This window comes from Thalassophryne amazonica, chromosome 15 (assembly GCF_902500255.1).
Source record: "Thalassophryne amazonica chromosome 15, fThaAma1.1, whole genome shotgun sequence".
NCBI classification, from domain to species: domain Eukaryota; kingdom Metazoa; phylum Chordata; class Actinopteri; order Batrachoidiformes; family Batrachoididae; genus Thalassophryne; species Thalassophryne amazonica.
This window is the reverse complement of record NC_047117.1, coordinates 35063747-35080176: the sequence shown is the minus strand read 5'-3', so window position 1 is coordinate 35080176 and position 16430 is coordinate 35063747. Positions and strand designations below refer to the sequence as shown.

At 41.7% G+C, this 16430-nt stretch overlaps 1 protein-coding gene across 1 annotated transcript in view; it reads left to right on the top strand.

The window, feature by feature from the left end:
• The window catches only part of ctnna2 (catenin (cadherin-associated protein), alpha 2), a 1141281-nt gene extending 1133610 nt beyond the window's left edge, over nt 1-7671 (top strand). Inside the window, exons 17-18 of the mRNA XM_034187601.1 lie at nt 2994-3128; nt 6567-7671. Coding sequence (XP_034043492.1) covers nt 2994-3128; nt 6567-6854 — 423 coding nt within the window. The 3' untranslated portion in view covers nt 6855-7671. The remainder of the gene's footprint in view (nt 1-2993; nt 3129-6566) is intronic.
• Nucleotides 7672-16430: the final 8759 nt, after the last annotated feature.

Below are 16430 nucleotides of genomic sequence, written 5' to 3'. Positions count from 1 at the left end.
TGAAGACAGCCTGTTGCCAGATCTGCACTTTATAAGACAGCCTGTTCAGAGGAAAGCTGGATTAAGTTGTTTCATCCCATGTTTTTTTTACTTTTTTGGATTTTGGGTAGTAGAATGGTGCCCTGTGGAATACCCTGTAATAGAAATCACAAGTAACGGTCATGACAAAAAAAAGGTTATAAATAGCAGTAGCAAGAAATATACAACGTATGGAATATATACAAATCGTGGAAATTTGTGGGGGGGTGTCGAGAGGCTCACTGTTCTTCCTGTCTTTGATATGTTTGGGCAGACAGGTGTGATGCAAGTCACAGTGCTGGGATAAAAGCTGTTCCTCATGTTCTGAACTATTTGCTCGATGGCAGGGATTCAAACAGGGTGTGGCCAGAGTCTGTATTCGCTCTATTGAGGTTTCAAATCCCGCAAAATCTCACAAAATTTCTGAGAGGTCAACACTCTCCGAGATGTCATAAAGATTGTGAACTGTATTGAGTCGGTCTGATAAGGCTGCAACTTAACCGCTGCACACGGACAACAGCATTAACATCGCAACATAAAACTCTTTGTATATTGTGCCTAAAACTCTTGTGAATATATTATCTTGGTGTTTAGAAATTGTTATTGTGTTTGTTTTATGCAAGAAGCTTAGGTTGTGCCTCTGTTATTTTCAATGGGAATCACTGTGAGCTGTGATCGCTTCCTGTTCATGTCCTTCTGGGGAAAGTAAAGTTTGCTCTTTAACGTCCTGCCTATTGTCCTCGCCATTATTACGTTCAACTAGTTGTGGATTAATTGTATTTTTGTCAGAGGTGATTGGGTGTGTGTGTGAAGAAATTTCATTGCACTTGTAATGACAGTAAATCTGTCTGTCTATCTATCTATCTATCTATCTATCTATCTATCTATCTATCTATCTATCTATCTATCTATCTATCTATCTATCTATCTATCTATCTATCTATCTATCTATCTATCTATCTATCTATCTATCTATCTATCTATCTATCTATCTATCACTGTTTGTCTTGTTAATATATATATAAGATGTCTGAGATTCGGTTTGTGTTTATGAAGTTCCATGCAGGTTAAACGTAGCAGACACGGAATATTTGTTTTAGCAAGTTTTCAGGGTCTCATGCATGCAGTCACTTATTAACGTGACCAAAGCATAAAAAAATACATTTTGATAGTATAATGTTCATTAGCAATTGTTGTCATGCGGATTCTCTGTTGTTTAGACTGCAGTGACTCTCTGGCGCACAAGGGAGTATTGCGATATTGCGATATCTCAGTGGGGGGAATAGTCATTGAAAACACAGACAGCTTTCTTCTCCAATGTAGTTAGTGTCCAGGGTTGAGAGCTACATCCCAACAATGCACTACCTCACCTACAGCACATGGTGCAGGTCTCTGTGCTCAGTAGCTGTGCAGCTGGCATTCCACACAGTGCAACAGTTGATTAGGATGGTTGCTGTGATGCTCCTGTAAAAGTTCGCCAACAGTTTCTATGGGAGCTGGGCCTGCTTCAGGTTAATGAGGAAGAACAGCCCTTGCTGGATCTTTTAGATCAACTGTGAGTTGTTGGAGCTCCATGTCAGCTCTTTTGACATATTGACTCTAATTTACACTTCACACACTTTATGTATGTGGAGGGGGTGGTGATCCTTCAGTGAACTATAATGATGGATGAGCACATGGACATTAAGGTGCATTTACACATAAGCAAGACGCGTTACGAATGTCATTTTTCTGTCATTCGTGACACATTCCTGACATTCTTAATGTGACTTAACGCATCTGAATAGGTTTCTTAATAGTGCGTGTTGGTGCGTGATATTCTTGATATTCGTGGAGCATGTTTTTGCCTGTCAAAAAATCTGCCACTAATGTCACACACCACCCTCATTTCGCCTCATGTTGTGGAGGTCGCAACTGAGTGTATTGATCTGTCTTGATGAGTAGTGATCCTTAATAGAACGTGACAACGTTCGTAGTGGTTCCTGTGATGGTTCTTGGAGCCCAAACTGTCACGCGTTATTACGAAGTGACACTGTCATGTTTTGACACGGCTTGTAACGTGGTGTCACATTTCACTGCGCGCCACGACAAATCAGTTTTCTGTCTCGTGCGCACAATTAAACTCGGCTCCAAGTGTCATTCCACAGTTCCTGCTGAAGCTCCTCAGGATGCTCCTGCAGGTGTTCCACCTGCTGTTGTAACCGATGAGTGGGAGAACGAGTCTGAGCAACCAGAGGAGCGAGAGGAGACTCACGTGCAGCCAGACATCTCTGCACCTCCTCCAGTCCGGCGGAGGAAGAAGCGCACGCACAATTAAACCCTGCTGCACCGCATTCAGTTTGATTGCTGACACCAAGTTGGCTAAAAGTCTAATTTCAGTGCTCTTCAGCGCGCTCCTGCAGGTGTTCCACCTGCTGCATGTACCTGATGTTTGGGAAAATGCGCGAGACGACAGCCGCATGAAGCCACACATCTGGCTCTGTCCGTCTCCTCCTCTCTGCGCCACTCCATGGCACAGAGCCCAACTACGCATGCAGTCACAAGGTTCTTCTGAAAAACTGGAGCGATCTGAATTCGGTTAGATGAATATGGGTGTGTGTATGTGGAGGCAATTCACCTTGTTCACAACGTGACAGAACTTAAGGATGCGCTGTTAGGCGCAATAGCACGCAACAATGCGGAACACTATTCTTGACCGTGCATAATGGTTCCTGATAATTCTCCAGCAACACGTGCCATTAATCGTAACGCGTGGTAACAGGTTGCAGCAGTTCCTGAGGACACCTGACGCCTCTACCCCGAATCATCACATTCGTGATCAGCGGCCAAGAATGTATACTCCGTGGCATTCGTGACTTGTCGTTGTTATATGTAAACGCACCGTTATGGATAGAAGAATAAATCCTGTAAAATCGATTTTCCACTGCACATTTGCACAACAGGTATACATTGGTGGTTCTTTTTTTTCTTTTCAGTGCCCTGATTCGGCATGCAAGCAGGATCTGCTGGCCTACTTGCAGAGAATTGCCCTGTACTGCCATCAGCTCAACATCTGCAGCAAAGTGAAAGCTGAGGTTCAGAATCTGGGTGGTGAGCTCATTGTGTCTGGGGTAAGTCTGCTGCACATATGGAGCAGCATGTGGCCAGCTTTGCTATCACTGATTGTTATGCACATGGTCAATTTAAGATGATTTTCCTGCTCTTCACTTTGGATGGCAGACCTTTTTAGTTCAGGATCATGACGATGGAGACGAGATAAAGGGTCAAAAAGATCTAGGCTAATGCGGTTATTTCAGACCGATTACCATCTAATAATGCTAGAAATATCCACCGCAGGCTTCTGTCCACTTAAATCTGTCACGCCTCATGAACCCTATTATCGCTGCTCAAATTATCCCATATTGCTTACATTTGACATTTAAAGTTTCATCAGTATTTCTCTAGTGTACGGAAATGGTTTTACATATGTGAATAAAATGCAGCCAAGCATGTTAAATAAACGCAAACTAAATACTGGCCTGCTGTACAGTGGCCATTGTCTCAAAGCATTTTTTTATTGTCTGAAACATTTGGAAGTGAGGAAGAGATATGACATCACTTCCAAGAATTACTCAATTCACTGTAAATGATTTAATAATAATAAAGAACTGTCCACATGTACAGGGACCTGTATTTTGTTTATGTTGAGCTATAATGCATTCATTTTCTCAGCTCTGATATAACTAAATTTGATCATGTCTAAAAATTGATATCCTCCTGTTCAAACAAAGGTAATATTTCTTGTTTGAGCAGTATCAACACAGGTTTTTGTGTTTTATACAATATATAATGTGATATACAATACACTGGTGTTGGCACTGATCCTGGCCTTTGAATTTAATCAAGTGTCTGCGTTTTATGGCGCTCCGCTGTTTCGTCACTTTCTTTAGAAGAGAACAGATTTGTCAACCTTCTCAAACAATGTAGTTAACAACTTAAAGCTGATGCTTGAACATGTCCATTCACAGTCACAAGTGCTTTTTATTGATGGTTGTAACAGATAAGCGAATATGCTGGGATCGGTGCATCCAATTCAATTCAATTTATTTCATTTATATAGCACCAAATCACAACAAAGCTGCCTCAAGGCGCTTCACACAAGTACGGTTCTAACCTTACCAACCACAAGAGCAAGCACATAGGCAACAGTGTTAAGGAAAACCTTTCTCAGATAATGTTGAGGAATAATGATAACATTAATGATAACAACGTGGGAAGAGCGGCACCTGTGCAGTGGTTGAGATGGATTGCTCACAGATGTGATGGACACAAATGAATTGGACAGGCTTGTAGTTATGGATCACCTCCAGCAGCCACAGTAGAGCTGGATGCAGACCTTTAATGTGATTTGTGTCTCAATTAAAAATCAGACTTGACTTTTGTCTTTGCTTTGGAGTTTATGGCATCTTGTGTTGATACAGTATTTTATGATTTCGCTTGATGATCATTTTTTTCATGTGAGACGTAAAAGCCCTGCTGAGTTTTTAACCTTTTCTTCGTGGCAAGCTGGAGTCAACAGTCATTAAATCTGATCATTTGACTCTTGTCGGCGTGAGACAGGCTGCCCATTGGCTGTTGACCCTTAAATGTCATCCAAAAAAGCTCATGGAGACGGAGGTACACTTGATCTGAACCTCTTCTAGTTAACAAACCACAATATAGAATGTCATATAGTGAGGGCTGTTTTTTTATCTTATTTAATTTGGAGTTTGCACAGATCTCCTTGGTACTATTATACAAATAATGAATGTTTATGAGTACAAATATTTCTTGAGGTGAAAGATGGAACGTACGATTCAACTCAGAATTATGGAATGAAATATATGTCACATTGAAAGATTGGAAAAAACATTCATTATTTGTTTCATATAATGGCAAAAATAGATCCTTGTCATTTGATATTTTATTAATTTATAGACAACAGAAAAGGGACTTACATTTTGATTCTCCTCACTGGTGCATAACAGTCCAACACAAACTTTAAATAGGAGACTGAAATTGTTCTCAGTAATCTGTGATGCTGTCCACTGACTTCATGAACAGACTGCTGTCTGCTTTCCTCACTCCAAGCGAAAATGTTTGTCACAAATTTGTCCAGCTTTTCATCCTAACTTCATTCTAAGAGCACTTCATACCTTAAAGCGTGGTGGATTTTTTTTTGTGTGCAGTTTTCAATTAGCTCTTTCAAATCATTGTCCCCCAGCAAAACTAACTCCGCCATGTTTAGCTAAACACCACCCACAGTACTGTGAGCATGCATGGTCGGGGCATCCGATAGAACATTTCATATAGCACCAATATTGCACGCTAAAAAGAACTATTGCATAGTCAATGAAAAATGTCAAATGGTACGAATAATCCATGTCACGTGACATACAACTAGGGTTGGGTATTGAGAACTGGTTCTTTTCAGGTATCATTAAGAAAAGATTCCATCCACCGACATCAATATCCTTTTTGCTTAATGATTCCCTTATTGATTCTTCAGAGCCGCCATTGCTTTTGAGGGTGTTTGTCAGGAAAATGATCATTTCCCTACATTCATTACACACCCTGCAGCGGGTCTGTAATCAACAGTTTCCACAGCACGAATCTGCTCTGAACCTTTAACCAATGAAGCAGTGTTCCGATCCACTGCTTCGTTGGTTCTTTGCTTTGCTCCTCTTCAGAAGCAGCAACTCTGCTTCTTAACCCCTCTCAAAGCCATTAAAATATGTCAATAGTGAGTCACTTTTGTGTGGATTAAAGTGAATAACTGGAACTCCTGTCTTGTTGTGAGAAAGACACGAGAATTGTCCTCCCTTCCGTTGCTCCAAACGCTGTGCCACGCTCTACTGAGTCAAATTAGAAAGATGGAGTCCGCTTAGAATTAATAACTTCAAAGCGAATCACCATTTAAATCAAATGACACCTTTTTCCAAATGTTGTAAAACAACCAGTAAACTGCAATCAATCAAAATGTTTTTTTTTTACTCACAAAATGAGATGTCCTGTGCTGATGTGCAGCAGCCCAAGACTGTATGGCTGCAGACCTGCGGACTCCAGCAGCCATTTGTGTTCACCTCAGACGTATGGAGAGACTTTCATGCCATTAATGTCTGAAAGAAAATGCTTTTAACAAAAACTACAGATTTTGTTGATTTCTATTTATGTCCAGAGATCAAGGATCCAGTGACAAAGTTCATATTTATTTACTTTAAGACTCAATAAAATGTTGTTGACATAGAAAACCTGTAAAGCCTACTTGTAGTACACAGAAAATTCACAGGAGGTATCGATAAGGGAATCGATAAGGAACAGATCGATAAGCGGAATCGATATTGGTATCGATATCCATAAAATCTTATCAATACCCATCCCTACATACAACCCACCAATCAAATGACAAGGATCCATTATATAAAACTATTTATGTCTTAATATCTTTACTGAGTGTGAAAACATTACAGTTTCTCTTTGTAAAAGCATTAACTGCGTTTTCCTCTTCACCTCTCCTCATGCTCTTTTAGCTGGATAGCGCCACCTCCCTCATCCAGGCAGCCAAGAACCTCATGAATGCCGTGGTACTGACTGTAAAGGCATCTTATGTAGCCTCCACCAAGTACCAGAAGGTCTATGGTACAGCGGCTGTCAACTCTCCAGTGGTGTCTTGGCGCATGAAAGCACCTGAGAAGAAGCCACTGGTAAAAAGGGAGAAGCCTGAGGAGTGCCAGACACGTGTCCGACGAGGCTCCCAAAAGAAACACATCTCTCCCGTCCAGGCCCTCAGCGAATTCAAGGCCATGGACTCCTTCTAAGTTAAAAACAACTACGTATGACAATGCGTCAAAACAAAAGTTGAAAAAAAAATTCCCTTTTTATGTTGTGTTATCCCACCTCTCTCTGCCCTGCGTGTGCTTGGTGATACCTCAGGAGGACGATGTACGTGTTAAACAGTCACATTGCGGCTCTGTGAAACCATCACAGCCCACAGAGGCAACTCTATTTATCTTATTGTTGATCCGTAAACAAGAGACTAAATGTGACAAACAGAAAATTGAAAAAGTGGAAGTAAAAAAAAAAAAAAAAACAGTGATAGAAGAGTGGCATTTGAAAATGTGTGGCAGTTGATATTTTAGCTATATCATTAATGTGCTAATTGGCTGCTTGTGCAAATTGTCCCAATGAAAATTTTGAATATTTCAGGGGCGGAGTTACCCCAAAGGGCATCATTGCTGGTGTGCGCCCTCTTATTATTTTTTTTCTCAGTTTGTTGACCTCTAGTAGTAGGAATAACTTATATTAAAAAACAAAACAAAACAAAACAAACAAAAAAAGAACAAAAGTGTCAACCTAGAAGTAGTTTCCTTGTTCCTGAAGATCATAATGATAATCCATATGGTGTTTTATTTTTTTTTTTTCTTTCCAAAGCACACTTATGGTCTATTGTATCGCCTTTTCCAAGTCCATTTATTTAATGATTACATCACTAACAATGATGATCTTGATTGGGCATTGTGTAGCATATAACTGTAGACACAGAGAGGTTTGACTAGTTGTGGTTTGCTCAGAGAATAGAATTCCTGCATTCAGTACCTTTATATTCACCCTTCTCAAATAAATCCCTCACCTTGATCCTCAGAGTAGCATGTCTTTTTTCACTGTCCCATTGATGTTTGCATCATCACATTACACCACATTTGTCAAATCCACGATCTACTGTTTTCAGACCATATCAAATTATTAAATTAAAGAGGACCCTGAGAACATGTTTGAGGTATGTGGTACTGTCTTGAGTTTTTGGCTCTTGCTTGCCTCTACTGGTGGTTGGCTCTCACTGCGGTATTGTATCACTTCCTGTTCCGGAGCACAGTGGTGTTTTGCTGTATCTGTTAAATCTGCGCAGTTAGATTGATCTAGTTACCTAGATAACGATTTGCTTCACAGTGTAATCTTCACGTGCCTTAACTAAAGCACTCCCTCTGCTGAATCACCTCTAAATTATTTACACATTATTCACTTTGTGTGTTTTTAGGAATCCGCTAGCTTAGCGCAGCTACTAGCTCTTAGCTGGTTTAGCATGGCGGCTTCTCCTGTCTCTCCCGCACTTTCTGCTCTGGGTGTGAAATGTTTAGTTATTCCTCGGCCTCCTTTAGCAGTAATGGTACTTGTAATAAGTGTAGCTTATTCGTAGCTTTGGAAGCCAGGCTGGGTGAATTGGAGACTCGGCTCCGCACCGTGGAAAATTCTACAGCTAGCCAGGCCCCTGTAGTCGGTGCGGACCAAGGTAGCTTAGCCACCGTTAGTTTCCCTCTGGCAGATCCCGAGCAGCCGGGAAAGCAGGCCGACTGGGTGACTGTGAGGAGGAAGCGTAGCCCTAAACAGAAGCCCCGTGTACACCGCCAACCCGTTCACATTTCTAACCATTTTTCCCCACTCGACGACACACCCGCCGAGGATCAAACTCTGGTTATTGGCGACTCTGTTTTGAGAAATGTGAAGTTAGCGACACCAGCAACCATAGTCAATTGTCTTCCGGGGGCCAGAGCAGGCGACATTGAAGGAAATTTGAAACTGCTGGCCAAGGCTAAGCGTAAATTTGGTAAGATTGTAATTCACGTCGGCAGTAATGACACCTGGTTACGCCAATCGGAGGTCACTAAAATTAACATTGAATCGGTGTGTAACTTTGCAAAAACAATGTCGGACTCTGTAGTTTTCTCTGGGCCCCTTCCCAATCGGACCGGGAGTGACATGTTTAGCCGCATGATCTCCTTGAATTGCTGTCTGTCTGAGTGGTGTCCAAAAAATGAGGTGGGCTTCATAGATAATTGGCAAAGCTTCTGGGGAAAACCTGGTCTTGTTAGGAGAGACGGCATCCATCCCACTTTGGATGGAGCAGCTCTCATTTCTAGAAATCTGGCCAATTTTCTTAAATCCTCCAAACCGTGACTATCCAGGGTTGGGACCAGGAAGCAGAGTTGTAGTCTTACACACCTCTCTGCAGCTTCTCTCCCCCTGCCATCCCCTCATTAACCCATCCCTGTAGAGATGGTGCCTGCTCCCAGACCACCAATAACCAGCAAAAATCTATTTAAGCATAAAAATTCAAAAAGAAAAAATAATATAGCACCTTCAACCTCACCACAGACTAAAACAGTTAAATGTGGTCTATTAAACATTAGGTCTCTCTCTTCTAAGTCCCTGTTAGTAAATGATATAATAATTGATCAACATATTGATTTATTCTGCCTTACAGAAACCTGCTTACAGCAGGATGAATATGTTAGTTTAAATGAGTCAACACCCCGAGTCACACTAACTGCCAGAACGCTCGTAGCACGGGCCGAGGCGGAGGATTAGCAGCAATCTTCCATTCCAGCTTATTAATTAATCAAAAACCCAGACAGAGCATTAATTCATTTGAACGCTTGACTCTTAGTCTTGTCCATCCAAATTGGAAGTCCCAAAAACCAGTTTTATTTGTTGTTATCTATCGTCCTCCTGGTCGTTACTGTGAGTTTCTCTGTGAATTTTCAGACCTTGTGTCTGACTTAGTGCTTAGCTCAGATAATTATAGTGGGCGATTTTAACATCCACACAGATGCTGAGAATGACAGCCTCAACACTGCATTTAATCTATTATTAGACTCAATTGGCTTTGCTCAAAATGTAAATGAGTCCACCCACCACTTTAATCATATCTTAGATCTTGTTCTGACTTATGGTATGGAAATTGAAGACTTAACAGTATTCCCTGAAAACTCCCTTCTGTCTGATCATTTCTTATAACATTTACATTTACTCTGATGGACTACCCAGCAGTGGGGAATAAGTTTCATTACACTAGAAGTCTTTCAGAAAGCGCTGTAACTAGGTTTAAGGATATGATTCCTTCTTTATGTTCTCTAATGCCATATACCAACACAGTGCAGAGTAGCTACCTAAACTCTGTAAGTGAGATAGAGTATCTCGTCAATAGTTTTACATCCTCATTGAAGACAACTTTGGATGCTGTAGCTCCTCTGAAAAAGAGAGCTTTAAATCAGAAGTGCCTGACTCCGTGGTATAACTCACAAACTCGCAGCTTAAAGCAGATAACCCGTAAGTTGGAGAGGAAATAGCATCTCACTAATTTAGAAGATCTTCACTTAGCCTGGAAAAAGAGTATGTTGCTCTATAAAAAAGCCCTCTGTAAAGCTAGGACATCTTACTACTCATCACTAATTGAAGAAAATAAGAACAACCCAGGTTTCTTTTCAGCACTGTAGCCAGGCTGACAAAGACTCAGAGCTCTATTGAGCCGAGTATTCCTTTAACTTTAACTAGTAATGACTTCATGACTTTCTTTGCTAATAAAATTTTAACTATTAGAGAAAAAATTACTCATAACCATCCCAACACGTATCATTATCGTTGGCTGCTTTCAGTGATGCCGCTATTTGGTTAGACTCTTTCTCTCAGATTGTTCTGTCTGAGTTATTTTCATTAGTTACTTCATCCAAACCATCAACATGTCTATTAGACCCCATTCCTACCAGGCTGCTCAAGGAAGCCCTACCATTATTTAATGCTTTGATCTTAAATATGATCAATCTATCTTTATTAGTTGGCTATGTACCACAGGCTTTTAAGGTGGCAGTAATTAAACCATTACTTAAAAAGCCATCACTTGACCCAGCTATCTTAGCTAATTATAGGCCAATCTCCAACCTTCCTTTTCTCTCAAAAATTCTTGAAAGGGTAGTTGTAAAACAGCTAACTGATGATCTGCAGAGGAATGGTCTATTTGAAGAGTTTCAGTCAGGTTTTAGAATTCATCATAGTACAGAAACAGCATTAGTGAAGGTTACAAATGATCTTCTTATGGCCTCAGACAGTGGACTCATCTCTGTGCTTGTTCTGTTAGACCTCAGTGCTGCTTTTGATACTGTTGACCATAAAATTTTATTACAGAGATTAGAGCATGCCATAGGTATTAAAGGCACTGCGCCGCGGTGGTTTGAATCATATTTATCTAATAGATTACAATTTGTTCATGTAAATGGGGAATCTTCTTCACAGACTAAGGTTAATTATGGAGTTCCACAAGGTTCTGTGCTAGGACCAATTTTATTCACTTTATACATGTTTCCCTTAGGCAGTATTATTAGACGGCATTGCTTAAATTTTCATTGTTACGCAGATGATACCCAGCTTTATCTATCCATGAAGCCAGAGAACACACACCAATTAGCTAAACTGCAGGATTGTCTTACAGACATAAAGACATGGATGACCTCTAATTTCCTGCTTTAAACTCAGATAAAACTGAAGTTATTGTACTTGGCCCCACAAATCTTAGAACATGGTGTCTAACCAGATCCTTACTCTGGATTGCATTACCCTGACCTCTAGTAATACTGTGAGAAATCTTGGAGTCATTTTTGATCAGGATATGTCATTCAAAGCGCATATTAAACAAATATGTAGGACTGCTTTTTTGCATTTGCGCAATATCTCTAAAATTAGAAAGGTCTTGTCTCAGAGTGATGCTGAAAAAACTAATTCATGCATTTATTTACTCTAGGCTGGACTATTGTAATTCATTATTATCAGGTTGTCCTAAATGTTCCCTGAAAAGCCTTCAGTTAATTCAAAATGCTGCAGCTAGAGTACTGACAGGGACTAGAAGGAGAGAGCATATCTCACCCATATTGGCCTCTCTTCATTGGCCTCCTGTTAATTCTAGAATAGAATTTAAAATTCTTATTCTTACTTATAAGGTTTTGAATAATCAGGTCCCATCTTATCTTAGGGACCTCATAGTGCCATATCACCCCAATAGAGGGCTTCGCTCTCAGACTGCAGGCTTACTTGTAGTTCCTAGGGTTTGTAAGAGTAGAATGGGAGGCAGAGCCTTCAGCTTTCAGGCTCCTCTCCTGTGGAACCAGCTCCCAATTCAGATCAGGGAGACAGTCACCCTCTCTACTTTTAAGATTAGGCTTAAAACTTTCCTTTTTGCTAAAGCTTATAGTTAGGGCTGGATCAGGTGACCCTGAACCATCCCTTAGTTATGCTGCTATAGACTTAGACTGCTGGGGGGTTCCCATGATGCACTGAGTGTTTCTTTCTCTTTTTGCTCTGTATGCACCACTCTGCATTTAATCATTAGTGATTGATCTCTGCTCCCCTCCACAGCATGTCTTTTTTCCTGGTTCTCTCCCTCAGCCCCAACCAGTCCCAGCAGAAGACTGCCCCTCCCTGAGCCTGGTTTCTGCTGGAGCTTTCTTCCTGTTAAAAGGGAGTTTTTCCTTCCCACTGTTGCCAAGTGCTTGCTCACAGGGGGTCGTTTTGACGTTGGGGTTTTTCCGTATTATTGTATGACCTTGCCTTACAATATAAAGCGCCTTGGGCAACTGTTTGTTGTGATTTGGCGCTATTTAAATAAAATTGATTTGATTTGATTTGATCAAGACATAAAGAAGCTCCAGACCTTTTTTGGTGGAGTGGTAATAATTCCTAAAAGAGTCATTGTGCAGGGACACTTAAACAGGCAGTTTTAACAGGTGAGCTAGGGTGCAATAGCCCCCCTTCCCCCAGGTTTTAGAATTTAGAATCAATGACTGAAAGCCACACAGGTGTTGCTGAGCAGTAACAGAATGTATTGGAAATAAATTCATTTTGGAGCATTATAAATACTTTGAAAAGTAACAAGTAGTCACACACACATTTAACATCAGCCAGCATCTGTAACTAGAATTTGCGAAGTGACAGAATTCCCTATCACTAAAGCAGGTGTTTCAGCTGGAGATAGGAGTGGAAGTCACCTGTGGGCTCAACAACTCAAACAGGCATATCCAAAGGAGAAAACTGGTTCACAGTTCGCAGTGGTAAGTGTGATCGGGGTACCACAACCGGGCACCAAGCTCTACGTTACTTCCTCCACCTAACCACGGCCCGGAAACCATCATCCACAGCCAGCAATTCTAGGCTAATGCTAATAGGCATGCTAGCTGGCCCAACGCTAACCTCGTCTGGAGTTCCCTTAACATCGAACTTCACTGAACTAAGAAGCTGTTCTAGCTTAATGACACAGCTCTCTAAGAGAGCCACCCTCTCTGCCAGCATTATGCAGGATTAATGTAAAGTTTAAAGCAGTGTATTTTGTGCACCAGAAAATTCAAGAGTGTAGCCAAGCTAGCATGAGCTATCTGCTAAGGCCTTGGCTATATGCATGGCGGTGGTGTCCATAACTCTCTTTTGGCTATTCGCACGGCAAGACTCTGGTGGTAAAACTTGGAACTACTTGTATAAACAAACATACTGCATTCAAGTTGTCATAACTCCTTTAATATTTTTTCGATTTGATGATTTTTTTTTTAATTTGGCCATGTCCCCATTTCACTATTGCATGGCAAGAATCTGGTTGCAAAACTTGGAACTACTTGTATAAACAAACACTGCATTCAAGATGTCTTAACTCCTTATTATTTTTTTCGATTTGCTGATTTTTTTTTTAATTTGGCCGTGTCCATAACTCTCATTTCAGTATTCGCATAGCAAGACTCTGGTGGCAAAAGGCCGACCCTATTCGAACGGCATCCGTGTCCATAACTCTCATTTAATGCAGTATGTTTGCTTATACAAGTAGTTCCAAGTTTTACCACCAGACTCTTGCCGTGCGAATAGCCAAATGAGAATTATGGACATGGCGGCTGTGCAAATAGCCACTTCCATCTGCTAAAGCAAATGATAATCTAACCACTCCTATGATTCTACAAGAATAGAATAATGAGATGCAATTATTCTGAAACTGAAAAACTAACAGAAGTATTAGAGTGGTAGTAACAGTAGTAAAAGAAACAATTAAAAAAAGCCAGCCTAGCTAGAGCAAACTAACCACTAGTGAAATGGTAACCAGTCTTTTGAATCACACAGGAGTAAAATAATAAGCTACAATTCACTGCAGTTACACTAAAAAACTGACAGAAGTAGTAGACTGGGAACAGTAATGAAAGAAACAATTACAAAAAGTGTACCCGAGCTAGCGCAAGACAACCCCCTAGCGAAATGCTAACCACTCCTAAGATTCACAACAAGAGAAATGTAGTTAAATAAGATTCACAACAGATGCACTTAAAAACTAAAAGAAATGTTAAACAGAAATAGAGAAACGGATACAACATTGTTGTGATTTCAGGAGTGTCAATTCAGCACACAGTCTGTTCGAAGCAAGGTCAAGAAATAATACAGCACTGGAATAATCAGAAATCTTGGTGAGTATGATTCCAGATACCAGTGTAGAATTTTGAATGATTGTGATGAAGTTACCAATAATGGACCTAGCATAGCGTGTGATTCTGGTATAAGTATTAATGGTTGGGAAGAAGGAACATGAGTAGTATATTTATAAAGTAATTTTTAGCTGCATCCATGGAGAGGTCAACATTAAAGTCTCCAAGGAGGATACAGCTTTTTGTTGTTACTGGAGAATAAAGTTTCCTACAGTTTAGTGATAAGATAAAGGTCAGAGTCTGGGGGATGATAGATCACACTTGCAAAACAAATTTTTTTTTTTTCATTTTTTACACTTAAACAGAGAGAGCCAGTGTGATTGTCTGCTATGACAATATCATCACACTTACTCACATGATGTACTGTACAAGAGAAATACACAGATAGATGCCACCGCCAGATCCACCACATTTGATCTTGGTAAACAATTTATAGCCATCAGGGTTAAAAATATCTGTATATGACCTATCGTTCAACTGAGTTTCATCACAACCAATTACATCAAAGCTGCAGCATGTGTTGGTATGCAGAGTAACTAATCATGATGTTTACTCAATCTTCTGATGCTTAAGTGCAAAAGAGAAGAATTATATATTTGTTATGTGTCGGACGCAGCTCGGAGAACCGACCAGCGTTTGAAGGACCCAGTATGAAATAAGCAGAGCACGGTTCAAAGGCTAACTGAATTTAATACATAACAGTGATAATATAACAAAAAGGTGCGGTCTGGCGTGGTGCGCTCCCAGCAGCGCTAACGGTCCGGAGCCAGAAGCTGTTTCGGACCCAAGGACCCCGCCGACACCCCCAGGTGGCCGCAACAACCGAGTCTGTGAAAGAAGGAACCATTATGTGAGTCCACACTCCACACACAGAACACTTAAAGGTGTACAAACAGCAAACACTTCCTGGCTTGATTACTGATCAGCTTCCCAACCTGCAGGCATGGAACATCCAGTTCACAAAACTCCACTGCAGTGGAAGCTGATACATGACTAACAAACAGCTCAATACAATAAGGTGTGAGGGACACCACATTTACTGACTGTATAACTGTTAGTCACAAAATCTAACGTACCTCAGGAAGTGTGCTGACGAGCGTGAGACCTCACCCCCTCCTCTTTCACAGACTGTGCATCAAACCTGGACGTTCTCAGCATCCGCTGTTGATGAGATGGCTCCCGAGACGACGATCTCACCCGTCTGGTCACAAGGTCGAGTCTCTGGCAAATACACAGTGTGCACTCCAGTCTTAAATGCCAACATGTTCCAATCCATCCAGATGCACCACAGCTGTGAGTCCTGACGAGTCGCAGGTGATCAGGGTGAGGTCCTGACAGCCTCAGCAACACAGCCACTCAGTCCCAAACGCAAGCCACCTGGGAGAAAACCAAAAAACAGAAACAAACCGGCAGCCAGGGCCCCCCAGCCATATAACAGTACCCCACCCTCACGGGAAGCCTCCCGGCGACCACACACACCTGGCCCAGGAGAAACACCCCCCTCCAGGGACCATGGCTGGAAACCGCGTCTGCGTTCATCCTCCAACAGACTGGTTGAACTGGCTGCATCTTGCCCTTGTTTCTGACAGTCTCTTAGCACAGGTGTGGCCAGGAGTTCTTACACCTGTGCGGTCAGCCCTTATCCAAACATGTGTGATTAGTCATAAAACAAAACAACCAAAACACCCCCCCCCCTCCCCAGGGGACCGTCCCATCAAACCCCAGGGAAGGGGAGAAAGGAAAAACAATCCAAACCCAAGCCTACAAACAAAAATACTAAAACACACCCCCCTCCCCCCCCAGAGGACCGTTCCATCAAACCCTAGGGAAGGGGAGAAAAGAAAAACAACCCAAACCTGAGCTCACAAACAAAATGCCAAAATACCCCCCCCTCCCCCCCCCCCCCCCCAGAGGACCGTTCCATCAAACCCCAGGGAAGGGGAGGAAAGAAAAACCCAAACTTGAGCTCACAAACAAAAATGCCAAAATCCCCCCCCCCCCTCCCCCCAAACGACACGTAGGGACCAACAACCCCCAGAGGGCCACCCGCCAGCTCCAGGAGTAATAACCACGGCCGAGGTCCCTCTGGGATCCAACGTCACCCACGGGGACTACCAG